The sequence below is a fragment of the Girardinichthys multiradiatus genome, chromosome 8 (genome assembly GCF_021462225.1).
Source record: "Girardinichthys multiradiatus isolate DD_20200921_A chromosome 8, DD_fGirMul_XY1, whole genome shotgun sequence".
Lineage (NCBI taxonomy): Eukaryota > Metazoa > Chordata > Actinopteri > Cyprinodontiformes > Goodeidae > Girardinichthys > Girardinichthys multiradiatus.
The window spans coordinates 20,387,324-20,402,074 of NC_061801.1; the positions used below are offsets into that span (position 1 = coordinate 20,387,324).

The 14,751-nt window shown below is 42.2% G+C and overlaps 1 protein-coding gene across 3 annotated transcripts in view; it reads right to left on the reverse strand.

Moving 5' to 3' along the window:
* Positions 1-12,414, reverse strand: part of prrc2b (proline-rich coiled-coil 2B) — a 30,410-nt gene extending 17,996 nt beyond the window's left edge. For 2 of the 3 annotated variants that reach the window (XM_047372210.1, XM_047372212.1), the window contains exons 1-4: positions 12,244-12,414; positions 4,499-4,676; positions 4,207-4,384; positions 3,654-3,756 (exon numbers count right to left, since the gene is read on the reverse strand). In XM_047372210.1, coding sequence (XP_047228166.1) covers positions 3,654-3,756; positions 4,207-4,384; positions 4,499-4,613 — 396 coding nt within the window. In that variant the 5' untranslated portion in view covers positions 4,614-4,676; positions 12,244-12,414. The remainder of the gene's footprint in view (positions 1-3,653; positions 3,757-4,206; positions 4,385-4,498; positions 4,677-12,243) is intronic. The other variant, XM_047372211.1, reaches the window with a different exon arrangement.
* Positions 12,415-14,751: the final 2,337 nt, after the last annotated feature.

Sequence of the window (14,751 nt, forward strand, 5' to 3'; positions counted from 1 at the left end):
GTGCTAATGCTTTTTTACTGAACAGCGCACGGACAACATTCCAATATTTCCTAACTGATATACACTGCAGCCTACCAGGTCAAAAGTCATTGATCGCCTTCTTCATCTTCTTCCTGCGGACTGAAACCATCAAAGTCCTCTTCTTCAGTGTCCGAATTGAACAGCCTCAGGATCTTGTCACTCACTTTAGCCTCTTCGTTGACGCTCTCACTTGAGCGTCCCCTTAATCACGCTTCAGTCCAGCCTTTCAAAACCCGTTGGTGATTTTCCATGTTGATGAGGGTGAATATAAATGTCTGATTTACAATACCGGTAATTGAATTGTGAAAGTGCTCTTGATTTATTGCACAAGTTCATTGGACCTCTTTGAACTACTCATCAATTTGATTGGTCTACTGTTACCAGGCAAAATGTTTTTGGCGGCATAAAAAAAAAAACACGCATTAGCCGCACCGCTGTATAGGCCGCAGTGTTCAAAGTGTGAGAAAAAGTAGTGGCTTATAATCCGGAATTTACGGTAAATACATCTTAAAGAAAAATACACTGCTCATTAAAATTAAAGGAACACTATGAAAAAAACATCAAATTTAAATAAAAATTAAAAAATCCTGTCGGATATCCCTATGTAAGGAACAAAAGGATGCAACATTTGATAAAAATTATCAACCCACAGAGGGCTTAATCCAAGTCAATGAGTAATTGAAACTGAGAAACAGATGCAGCAGACTGGTCCAATTTGCTGAAATGTTATTACAGCAACTCAAAATGGTACTTAGTAGTTTGTAGGGCCCACACGTGCTTGTATGCACACCTGGCAACGTCAGGGCATGCTCCTTATGAGATGACGGACAGTGTTGTGGGTTATCTCCTCCCAGATCCTGACCAGGGCATCACTGAGCACCTGGACAGTCTGGGGTGCAACCTGGTGGCGTTGAATGGACCTAAACATGTTGTCCCAGAGTTGTTTAATCGCATTTAAGTCAGGAGAGTGTGGGAAACAGTCAATGGTATCAATTTCTTCATCCTCCAGGAACTACCTGCATACTCTTGCCACATGAGGCCAGTCATCATCCACCAGGAGGAACCCGGGACCCACTGCACCAGTGAAGGGTCTAACATTGGGTCTAGGGATTTCATCCTGAAACCTAATGGCAGTCAGTGTGCCATCATTTACCCTGTACAGGTCTGTGCCTCCCTCCATGGATACTCCTTTCTAGACCAACACTGACCCACCACCAAACGGATCATGCTGAACAATGTTGCCGGCAGCATAAATTTCACCGCAACTTCTCCAGATCTTTTCACATCCATCACATGAGCTCAGAGTGAACCTGCTCTCATCTTTGGCCACCTTCATGAAGACTGTTTCAATTGGTTTGGTCAGAGAGGTTCACACCAGTGACTGGCTGGAGATCACTTTGTAGGGCTCTGGCAGTGCTCATCCTGTTCCTCCTTGCATAAAGAAGCAGATACCCAGTCATGTTGATGGGTGAAGAACCTCTGACCACCCTGTCCAACTCTCCTACAGTAACTACCAGTTTCCTGGAATCTCCTCCATGCTCTCGACTGTGCTGGGGGAGACAGTAAACCTTCAGCAATGGCATGTATTGATGATCCATCCATATGGAGTTGGACTGCCTGTGCAACCTCTGTAGGGTCCAGGTATTGCTTCATGCTACCAGTAGTCTCACTGATCCTGGTCATATGTAAAACTTTTGAAAATAAGTTAAAAAATAAATAAATAAATGAGGAGGAGGGTAACAATTTCTGTGGGCTCCAGCTGCAAAACCATTCCTGTTTTTGGGATTGTCTCATTGTTACCCCTTTAGTTAACTAATTTATAATTTCATTAACAAGAAAACAGCAGACACAGACTAACCGCCCCCTCTACTTCCCAACTGACCAGATTAGTATTCCAGATGTTTACCTGACTTTATATTAAACTCCCATTAAAAAGTGTTCTTTAAATTTTTGAGCAATGTATATATAAACATTGTGGAAAAAAAGATTTTTTTAAGTAAATGTATAACATATAAATTTGCAGATGAACTTCATCAACAAACTAAGTGCCATGGGTAACTACAAAGCCTGGCAGAAATGGAATCAGGGTGTGGCGCTGGTGGTGTAGGGGTTAAACACAAGACCATGTGCAGGGTGTCTAGCCCTCACTGCGGCTGCCCCGGGTTTGAGTCCTGGACCTGTCACCATTTTCAGAATGTCTCCCCCTCTCTTTGACCTCTTTCCTGTCTACCTACTGTCGGAAAAATTAAAAATAAAGGCCTCTAGTGCCGCAATAAAAATATTTTTTAAAAAGAAAAAATTATGGAATCTTGGAGATGATTTTTCAGCTGTTTCATCTTGTCAAAAAAAGCAGATCAGACATGACACAAAACTACCGCCATTCTAAGCCATTCAAACAAAGGTTCAAGCATCATCACCTTGCCCAATGCAGATTCACGATTCATCACTGAATATGACTTTCATCCAGTCATCCACAATTGCTTTTCCTTAGCCCACTGTAACCTTGTGTTCTTCTGTTGAGGTGTTAATGATGGCTTACATTTAGCTTTTCTGTATGTAAATCCAATTTCCTTTAGGCGGTTTCTAACAATTTGGTCACAAATGTTGACTCTAGTTTCCTTCCGTTTGATCCTCATTTGTTTTCTTGTGTATTTTCTGTTTTCAAGACATATTGCTTTACGTTTTCTGTCTCGACATTTTGATGTCTTCCTTGGTCTACCAGTATGCTTGCCTTTAACAACCTTCCCATGTTGATTGTACCTGGTCCAGGTTTTTGACACAGCTCACTGGGAACAACCAACATCATTTGCAACATTGCGTGATGATTTACCTCTTTAAGAAGCTTGATAATCCTCTCCTTTGTTTCAATTGACATCTCTCGTTTTGGTGCCATAATTCATGTCAGTCCACTTGGGGCATTAGCTCTCCCGGGGTGATTCCATAATTTTTTCCTTAGAATTGAGTGATTCCCTAATTTGGTCCCTCCGTTTGGGAGAAAAAGTGACTGTTATTGACTATGTTTTTCTTGATTTCTTTTAGTGTTTCTTAAAGCCAGAAAGTTGCCACTTAGAATGGCTGTAGTTTTGTGTCATGTCTGTGATCTGCTTTTTTTTTTTTTTTTTTTTTACAAAATTAAACAACTGAAAGTACATCCTCCAAGACGGGTAATTAATGTTTGCCAGGGGTTGTACTATTATAGATACATGATATCAGAAATTATATTTTTCAGCACCATTCTAACACTGCACCAAGCGCTTTCACCTTTACAAGTTGTAAAATAATATGCCTACATATAATCTAATAGAATAGAAACCACAGGAGGTGGAAATAAACTGTTTTACATTTTACATTTTAATAGTAAGATGGCCATATTGGATTTTGAGATCAGAAGAGTTGGAATTCTAATTAGTGGAGTTACTCCAGTTAATCTCTCTGACATTGAACTGAAAAACTCCAAATTCCTAATAACAAATGGAGCTCATTGTTACAATAAAACCTGCAATGAAACCAGATGTCCAGTATTTTTTCAAGCAGGTTAGAAAAACAAGAGGCAGAAGTTAAAACAGTTGGTATTAGTGAAAAAAAATAAATAAATAAAAATAAAATATTAACAGCCATACACGCGCACACACCTCCTGGTTGACTACTGGTGAGGATTTCTGAAGATTGGAGACCGATTTCTGTAAAGCCGGCTGCGGCTGCGACTCCGGCAGCAGTGGCGTAGATGCACTGGAACTAAAAGGCAAAAACAGAAACGTACAGTTTAAGATTCAAGGCTAAAGAACAGACAGAGAGGGTCACAAGTCTTTGGAAGGGTATGCTGCGACCGGACCCAGTTACCTACTAACCAGGACAAAATTAAAAAGCCTCATCTGTTCAGCTGTTTCCATTTAAAAAAGAACTACAAACCATAAGTTGAAGGTGATTTGTCAGGAGGTATTCATCTCCTGCAACAAGTGGAGTCACCTAAATAGTCATAGAAATTTCAAAGCTGTGCAAATTCTATTTTAAAATTACAAACCAAATTTCAATTGAAAAATACTTTATTAATCCCAAAGGGAAATTAAATGTTGTTATACAGGTTTCTTCAAAGAGAGCCGTTGCTGTTTAAAATAGATTTATCATTACAGTATTTATAATAGACACATGGTGGTTTGACATGCTTGTAGCTTTTTGCCCATGTACCTCTTTTGATCGGTTTGTTCCTGCTTGTTCGCCCATCCCGTACCGTCTTTGGGCACTATAATCACGTTGGGATCGTTTCCTTTGTTTTCAGACTTCAAGCTAGGCAGATGAGCGGGTGGGGGCATGCGCCGGGCTGTTGCCACTTTGCCAAGACTCTGCAAGCCATGTCGCGTAACTGCTGGGAGACGAAGCAGGACCAGAATAAGAAAGAGAAGCAAGATTAACAAAGAACTATAACAGTTGCACTGTGAGCATTGGGAGAAGGAATAAAAATGTGCAAACAAAAACATACCTGTATTTTTCTGAGATTCTATTGATTTTCCCTTGTACTTGTCAAATAGGCTGAGTGAGGAATACTTGCTTTTCCCATCCTTGGACTTGGTTAATTGCCCCAAACGATCGGACATTTCGATGTAATGTCATCGAGTATGAAAATTTTCCTTTGCGCCTCTTCCTAGTGCCTTCTGATTCTACAAAGAACAGAAGAAATTTTGATATTCTTTTGTTTTTAGCAGATCATTTTTAAAACTCTGATTCTCAACTCCATAAATATGGAAATTGTTAAATTTAACTTTCTAAGAGTAAGAGACCAAAGATAGATATTCAATGGGCATTCTGGGGAACTGCATGCCTTATTTGCGGCACAAACATTCAATAAAATTTCACTTCTACTCCAGTTTGAGTATTATCTATTCCTAACCCGGGGCAGTCGCATCCAACATGTCTGACGCATGTGACACACACAGCTGCTGTCAGCCTACTGTCATTTTGAAGAAACTAGATGGACTTGAAGAGCACACCATCTAAAAAACCAACAACTCCCACCAGAAGTAAATAAGACTGCATTCCTTGAATACAACTTTTTAACTTTTCCCCAATTGCAACATGTCCACATGTGACAACCTTCACAGTCCCAATTTATTTAAATCATTAATGCATTACATCTAATTTTTATTATTTTTATATATTCCCCTCCTTGAACCGCCACCTTAACGTGGTGGAGGGGTTTGAGTGCTCGAATGATCCTAGAGGCTATGTTGTCTGGGGCTTAAATGCCCCTGGTAGGGTCTCCCATGGCAAACAGGCTCTAGGTGACGGGTCAGACAAAGAGCGGTTCGAGAATCCCTCATGATGATTACAGAATTGAGGCACGTGACGTCGCCCGGTACTGCGGAGCCGGGGTCCCACCCTGGAGCCAGGCCTGGGGTCGGGACTCGTCGGAGAGCGCCTGGTGGCCGAGTTGCTCCTCGCGGGACCCGGCTGGGCCAAGCCCGAATGAGAGACGCGAGACCATCCCCCGGTGGGCCCACCACCAGCAGGGGGAACTGTGAGGGACCGGTGCCAAGAGGATTGGGCGGCGGACGAAGGTGGAGACCTCGGCAGCCCGATCCCCGGATGCTTAGGCTGGCTCTAGGGACATGGAATGTCACCTCGCTGGGGGGGAAGGAGCCTGAGCTTGTGCGGGAGGTCGAGAGATATCGACTAGAAATAGTCAGGCTCGCCTCCACGCACAGCGTGGGCTCTGGAACCCATCTCCTTGAGAGGGGCTGGACTCTCTTCTACTCTGGAGAGGCCCGCGCGGCGGGCTGGTGTGGGTTTGCTTGTTGCCCCCCAGCTCAGCCGTCTCGTGTTGGGGTTTACCCCAGTGGATGAGAGGGTCGCATCTCTGCGCCTTCGGGTTGGGGAGAGGTCTCTGACTATCATTTCGGCCTACGGGCCGAGCGGTAGTGCGGAGTACCCGGCCTTCTTGGCGTCCCTGTCGGGGGTGCTGGATAGTGCCCCTCTCCTGGGGACACCTGGAGAGGTGTGATCGGGAGGAATGGCCTCCCCGATCTGAATCCAAGCGGTGTTTTGTTATTGGACTTCTGTGCTAGTCACGGATTGTCCATAATGAACACCATGTTCAAACATAAGAGTGTCCATCAGTGCACTTGGCACCAGGATACCCTAGGCAGGAGGTCAATGATCGACTTTGTTGTCGTATCATCAGACCTTCGGCTGCATGTTTTGGACACTCGGGTGAAGAGAGGGGCTGAGCTGTCCACTGATCACCACCTGGTGGTGAGTTGGATCCGCTGGAGGAGGAGAAAGCCGGACAGACTTGGCAGGCCCAAGCGCATAGTGAGGGTCTGCTGGGAACGTCTGGCGGAGCCCTTGGCCAGGGATATATTCAACTCTCACCTCCGGGAGAGCTTTGACCAGATTCCGAGGGATGTTGGAGACATAGAGTCCGAATGGACCATGTTCTCTACATCTATTGTCGATGCTGCTGCCCGTAGCTGCGGCCGTAAGGTCTGCGGTGCCTGTCGCGGTGGCAATCCCCGAACCCGGTGGTGGACACTGGCAGTAAGGGACGCTGTCAAGCTGAAGAAGGAGTCCTATCGGCTGTGGGACTCCTGAGGCGGCTGACGGGTACCGTGGGGCCAAGCGTGCCGCGGCCCGGGCGGTGGCAGAGGTAAAAACTCGGACCTGGGAGGATTTCGGTGAGGCCATGGAGAAGGACTACCGGTTGGCCCCGAAGTGATTCTGGCAAACCGTCCGGCACCTCAGGAGGGGGAAGCAGTGCTTCGCCAACACTGTTTACAGTTGGGGTGGGGAGCTGCTGACCTCAACTGGGGACATTATCGGCCGGTGGAAGGAGTACTTCGAGGATCTCCTCAATCCTCCATCACGCATTCCCTGGTGGAAACAGAGGCTGGGGACTCGGGGTTGGGCTCTTTCATCACCCAGGCTGAAGTCACCGAGGTGGTTAAAAAGCTCCGCGGTGGCAAGGCTTCGGGGGTGGATGAGATCCGCCCTGAGTACTTCAAGTCTTTGGATGTTGTGGGGCTGTCATGGTTGACACGCCTCTTCAACATTGCGTGGCGGACGAGGACAGTGCCTTTGGATTGGCAGACTGGGATGGTGGTCCCCCTTCATAAGAAGGGTGACCGGAGGGTGTGCTCCAACTACAGGGGGATCACACTCCTCACCCTCCCTGGTAAGGCCTACGCCAGGGTATTGGAGAGGAGAGTCCGGCCGATAGTCGAACCCCGGCTTCAGGAGGAGCAGTGTGGTTTTCGTCCCGGCCGTGGGACACTGGACCAGCTCTATACCCTCTACAGGGTGCTCGAGGGTTCATGGGAGTTTGCCCCACCGGTCCACATGTGTTTTGTGGACCTGGAGAAGGCATTCGACTGTGTCCCTCGTGATGCCCTGTGGGGGGTGCTCCAGGAGTATGGAATCGGTGGCTCTTTACTAGGGGCCATCCGGTCTCTGTACAAGCGGAGCAGGAGTTTGGTTCGCATTGCCGGCACTAAGTCGGACCTGTTCCCGGTGCATGTTGGACTCTGGCAGGGCTGCCCTTTGTCACCGGTCCTGTTCATAACTTTTATGGACAGGATTTCTAGGCGCAGCCAAGGGCCGGAGGGGGTCTGGTTTGGGGACCAGAGGATTTCGTCTCTTCTTTTTGCAGATGACGTGGTCCTGCTGGCCCCATCTAGCCAAGACCTACAGCATGCACTGGGGCGGTTCGCAGCCAAGTGCGAAGCGGCTGGGATGAAGACCAGCTCCTCCAAGTCTGAGGCCATGGTTCTCGACCGGAAAAGGGTGGCTTGTCCTCTTCAAGTTGGAGGGGAGTTCCTGCCTCAAGTGGAGGAGTTTAAGTATCTCTGGGTCTTGTTCACGAGTGAGGGAAGAATGGAGCGGGATATCGACAGACGGATCGGTGCGGCTGCCACAGTAATGGGGGCGCTGTGCCAGTCTGTTGTGGTGAAGAGAGAGGTGGGCCGAAAAGCGAAACTCTCGATTTACCGGTCGGTCTACGTTCCATACCCTCACCTATGGCCATGAACTTTGGGTCATGACCGAAAGAACGAGATCCCGGATACAAGCGGCTGAAATGAGCTTCCTCCGTAGGGTGGCCGGGCACTCCCTTAGAGATAGGGTGAGGGGCTCGGCCATCCGGGAGGGGCTCGGAGTAGAGCCGCTGCTTCTCCTCATCGAGAGGAGCCAGTTGAGGTGGCTCGGGCATCTATACCGGATGCCTCCTGAACGCCTTCCTCGGGAGGTGTTCCAGGCATGTTCCACCGGGAGGAGGCCCAGGGGACGGCCCAGGACACGCTGAAGGGACTATGTCTCTCGGCTGGCCTGGGAACGCCTTGTGCTCCCCCCGGAGGAGCTGGAAGAGGTGTCTGGGGAGAGGGACGTCTGGGCGTCTCTGCTGAGTCTGCTGCCCCCGCGACCCGGTCCCGGATAAAGCGGAAGACGACGAGTACGAGTATTCCTACATAATATTGACCTATGCAGACTCTTGGTTGTAATTTCTGTCTAAAAATCCTATGTTAAACTTTACTTCAGAATACTGTATTATTTTAGAGCATTTAAAAATCCCAGCACATGTAATGTGTAAAGAAAAGAATGTTGAAGCCAAGTTACAGTACAGAAACGTTAGAAATAAAACATAGAACCACTAACATCGCAAATAGAAACACCAATGCTGTAAACACACCAAGATCCTGGACTTTTTGGCACCACCAGAACAGAACCTCACAACAAAACAAAACAAAGAAATAGAGGAGGAAACTTGAGTTGTCAGTAAAGTAAAGCTTCACAATATATTGCGAATATATCATCATTGCAATATCAGTGTGCGCAATATTCATACCGCAAAGGACTGTTTGGAGTGCAATAATTGTTGGCTAATATATTCCAAGTGTTATGAACTTTCATTTTACATGCTAATAAATATTTAACCCGTTTATTAGTCTCTCGCCAGCAGATGCTCACACTGGAGGCAAATGACATTGCCCAACGTGTTAAAGCTCATAAAGTGACGGAAGCCCAGAGAAAGAGAAAAATAGACATATCGCAAGTGATATCGTCATTGCAATATTTACCAAGATTATCGCCATTGATAAATTACCAAGATATCGTGCAGCCCAGGCTGGCAGCAGAATATCAAGATTGGATTAAATATTAAAATCACACAAGTTCATGAAGTATATTCTAATGTAGTTTAATTAGAGACTGTTTCAAGACTCTTTCACCAAAAATTTTTAAAAATAATTTTTTTTTTGTTGAAAATCTATTGTTAAAGGCAATCAAAAATTGCTTCTATCTGCAGGTAAATAAAAATAATTAGCATTCAGCCCTTGTTGAAATAATCAACTAATTTAGTAATTCATTAAATAATAGTTAAGTGGAGCACACAGATTCTAAAACATGCCATTTGGTGAAAGAACAACCCACTCAGAGCAATAATGAGGCCAAAGAAGGAAAACCTCCTTTGTAATTATGGTCAATCCAGAACTCCTCAAGTGGCATAGTTTTAACTTCACTTCTACTAAAATTCTGTAAAACAAAACAAAAAAATCTCCTGTTAAACACCTTTTGCCATTCGATTATTAATCGGAAAAATAGTAGACAAATTAATCACAACCGTTTTGTTGCAGCCCTATTTTAAATATGAGGCAAAAAATATCCACAGTACATATTATTATGGCAATCAAACAGAACTAAAGGGAATCAATATTTGGTCAGATATAAGATTTAAAATGCAATGCATTTAAAATTTGCATGCCAATGTTATACTTGACCAATTGGATGATCAAACAGCCCACAACAGATGTATATTTTTAGCAGCTGAGATACTAAATTTCTCAGAAAATGGTGGGGAAATTGCAATCACGAGAAAGAAGGAAATCCTCAGAAAAATGTGGGACAGTTCTAATCAATATAGTAATTTTTCACAAGTACATGTTTTCCTGATAATGCTGAAGCCACAGATGCGTCAAACAAGATGCTTCTGCAATAGACTGCTGATTTTTATTTATCCCAACAGCGCTTCAGCCTCTTCCATGGTCCAGCTGTGTATCATAATGAACTACTTATGTCATAAATCTGGTACCACTTCTTCTAGGAGTACCTGGATGCCAATGGAAGTCCAGTTGAAAACGTGTTGCATTTATCACACACACAATTTTATGATTGTTAACACGTTTTCTACAAAATTGGAATTAGATTTTTGGCAATTATCGGTTGCACCCAAGTTTAACAAACTTCGTTATAAACATTGTTGCAAGGCCCAGGCATTCATTGCAATTTAGATTTCAGCTCTGAACATTTGCATTATTGCTCCATATTCCACCTTTAGCAAACATACTCCTATTTTGATTATTAAGTGTGACACAAAGAATCTAGTATTCAAAGTTAAGAAGTCATTTGTTAAATAATCAGCAGTTCAATATTGGCCAATTAAGACATTTTTAAACTTTGCTTTCTCTACTTTTTAAAAGTTTTTTTTCCCCCTGCAGGGTTGACAAAATGTCCATGAGGAAACTGCCCCACATACAGTATAAAATTTCAACCACTCTATTTGACTTTTTAATCATCCAGAGTGATAGATTGTCCAATGCTTTTGAAGAACATTCATGAAAAATGACAAAACATGCAGCAGTTTATTAAGCCAAAAGATTTGTGCTATACATCTAGAATGTAACATTAGATCCAGAAAACTACAATCGAACCAGCTTTGAGTCCAGCTTAGACAACGTTTTATCCTTGTATCACGAATAACTTAAATGTCTAGAAACCTGAGGAACATTTGTTTCACAGAAATCATGATAACATGTTTAAATGAGTGACAAAAGGAAGACAAGGCTAGCATCACTTCGAACAAATCTTTGTAGATTCAACGACAGATGCAGCATAAATTTAAAAACCTGATCTGTCTAGAAGAGCAGTGAATTGAAGACTATTTAAATTTGATAGGGAAATACACATTATTAATCAATTTAACATTTCAAAATGTAGAGAGACCAAATCAGCAAGAATACTGATACCATTCAGCAACTGGGATTTATTTTCCACCACAATTAAAGTCGTAAAAATAAAGAAACTAAATGCATTACATAATGAAATGTCAGAAAATTCCTATGAAGCTCTAAACATAACGGGAAACTGCCCTTCAGTCAATTACGCGTCGACGTCCACTCCAAACTCAACTCCACATAGGGGTTTCACTGGAACTTCATCAATAAAGATCATTTCAGTTGCACATTAAAAATAACAAATGCAGTTATTCTTTCTACGTTATTAGTAAAGAAAATGAACTTTACAAAATAAAATACACAAATACAAAATGACAAGTTAGCAGCTACTTCAAATTTGTAAGTTAACAACTACACAGCTAACGCTTTAGATCTAAATATCTATAATTTATTTGAATTTAAAAATCACTTAAACACAAACCAGAATATACTAAAGCATAATTAATCATTAAATATTCGGTAAAGCAATAAGTATCATCTTGTCAGTTGCTTTAATGTAAGCTAGTATTAATGCTAATGCTAGCATTTGAATCTGACAAACACTTAGCTGGGGGAAGAAAAAAAAACGACCAATCTTTTCAAGTAAAAGGGCAGTTATTATTAATTTAAACATTAAATGACATGGTAGTATGCATATCTTTAAGATACATATTTAAAAGCGATACAAATATTTAAATGTGTAACAGCTAGCCTTGGGTATGCTATTTTAACGGCTAAATAATAAACGCCGTGTAAAGCATCAAATGCTAACAAGTAAACGTCGCATATAAATTTACAATAGTTACAGTTGCATGCATTTTACCGTTACTTGACTGGCTTTTGCTGCATTTGTTTTTATTAGGACGAAACAAGCAGAAATGTAGCTTCGGCTAACAGCTTTCGATAGTCGAAGCTTATAGGAAAACCAGCGAAACGACAATCCCGTTAAACTTCTAGCGTACTGCTGCAAAAACAAGAGCACACAGGCCAGAAATTTGACAGTGAATTTCATTTTATAAATACACAATTTAATGTGGCTTTTTTTGGTTTTAATCGCTATAAAACCCTTGTATCCAAGTAATAATTTTCAACCTTTGCTTGGCTTTTGAACGGGCTGAAGACAGCGAAGGGAATGTAGGACAAGGCGATTAAAAATGGCTGCTGCCCAGAACAAAGCAACCATAAAACTGAGCAGCCGAGAAAAAAAACAAAGCAGACAATTTGACACAGCTTCGCATTTATAACTCACCGGATACAAAAATTTAAGAATGTCCTCTGTTCAGTGACAGTGATAAAATTCCACAAAATGTTGTCTATTCGGAGGATGGATTGCGATTGTAAAGCTCAATCTTCATAGGTTGAACCGATCGCAGAGTTGTTGCTGGGGTCCTACCCGGCCTGAGAATGAAGAACACAGTGCAGGCTGGATTCACTCGGCTATGATCGGTGTACGTAATGGCGAATGCAGCCATTGCCCCCTGCTGGTCAATTGTAACCATTACACAAACACCGCACTTCCGTTCTTCAGAAATGTTTTGTTCATATTGGAATAAAAACTTTATACTTGATCAAATGATAGCTCAATGATAGATAAATTCAAAAAGTGAAGCCCATATATTATGCAAATCAATGCATAGAGATTTATTTAGGGAGGGGCTGCACGGTGGCGCAGTTGGTAGCACTCTTGCCTTGCAGCAAGAAGGTCCTGGGTTTGATACCCAGCCAGGGGCCTTTCTGCATGGAGTTTGCATGTTCTCCCCGTGCATGCGTGGGTTCTCACCGGGTACTCCGGCTTCCTCCCACAGTCCAAAGACATGCCTGTTAGGTTAATTGGTCTCTTTAAATTGCTCTTAGGTGTATGTATGAATGAGTGTTTGTGTGATGAACTGGCAACCTGTCCAGGGTGGACCCCACCTCTTGTCCGTAGACTGCTAGAGATAGGCACCAGCTTCCCTGTAACCCACTATGGAATAAACAGTAGAAAATGACTGATATATTTAGGGATTTATTTTATTAATGTTGGTGAATGTGGCTAATGAAAATTTAACACAAATTTGACACAAATATGACAAACCCAAACAAATAAACAATATATCTTCTTAGTAGTAGGAGCAGAGCTTTCAGACCAATGAAGAGAGTCAAGGATAATTCAGAAATTATTCATTGTATTAGACAAATGTCCTGCAGAGAACAACAGTGAAAACGAAGATTTAATGGCCAGACTTTTTTGTAAAATAAATCAAAATCACTTTAGATGAACCTGTAGAAATTAAATTGATGGATAGTTTTATTATTTATTTTGCTATTTTGCTTTAAATCTGTATTTAATGTAGATTAAATCTAAATTTGCAAAAAAAAAAAAGATCCCATGCACGCAGCCCTTTGGTGACATCACATAAGGCAATACTCACCTGATCACAGTTCTTTTGGGTACACTTGTATATACTTTTCTTGTATTTCCTTTTAGATCAAACTCCACCTCTAAAGGTGTTTACTTGTGTCCTGTACGTCTGCAGTAAAATGTATGAGAAATTCTCATGGCAATTATACAAATTAAAGCAGTTTGTAAAGACAGCAAAGACAGATTGGGATAGCCAGATTTTAGTATCAAAGATCTTCAGCATTTATTCTAACTGGAGCTGTTAAAATAAACATGTGGTTGGGTCGATGAATTCCATTTTAAATTATTTTCAATGCTTGTTGCAGAACATCTTTCCAGTCAACATCAGCAGGAAGAAGTAAGGAAAAATATCGCTTACCAGTCTGAAAAAGAGAAGTTGTTTGGATGAGCTAATGTAAGAGTTCAGACTGATGCAGTGCCACCATACTGGCAACTCAAGTAAAATCTGTTGATACAACCAGAATACAACATTTACTACATTCATAAGATGCAAAAATGCACGGTTACCCAATGAGATGGACAATTTCAAGCCAGAAGATGATCAGATTTTTACCAGTTATCATTCTGAAGGCAATTGTCATCATCACAGTTTGCTTCAGCATCCTTGGCATATGCATCATGGCTTGGCAGGGTATGTCAAACTCTGGCTCAAGCATGAAAGGCTAAACCCCTTACTACTCACATGTCACTTGAATGCTTCAGAATAGTTGTCAAAGTCTAATGTAGCTTATTTACCATAGAGTTTCTTAGTTGTAGCTGCTTGATTCTTTTGCTCCTTTTGATGTTGTCAACCCAAAATCACTCAGCTGTTTTTCCCCTCAGTGCTCTTGTAATTTGTGAGATTTTGCAGTCAAAATCCATTTTTCATTACCCAATTGTAGTTTTATTGTCAGTGTACATACACTATATCTTTGACCAAAAATATTACACCAGTGGATATTATCTCTAATTTGAGAAACAAAACCTTATGTTTCAGACTACTTCTTCTATGAAGGATGAATCAAAGCGAACACATCTAAGCACAGTACTTAGGGAAGATTTCATCCTGTACTTGTTTGTGAGTTTCTGTTGTTAGTCAGCATATTGAAGCAGAAAATCTGACTTCTAATATCAAGACCAGACAAAAGAAACTCCAAATATATATTTAACAAATGAGAGATTATCCAACCCAAACCATTAAATTGTGCTAAACTGTGGGGCTTTATTTTGTCTTTTCCAAAATAGAAGGTTAGATTATATGCCCAAAAATCTTTATATATATATATATATATATATTTTTTTTTAGTAAACACAATTTTGTTATTCAAAGAACTTCAAGTGAAAGCATTCACTCTCCACCAGAGGGCGCTCTTCTCT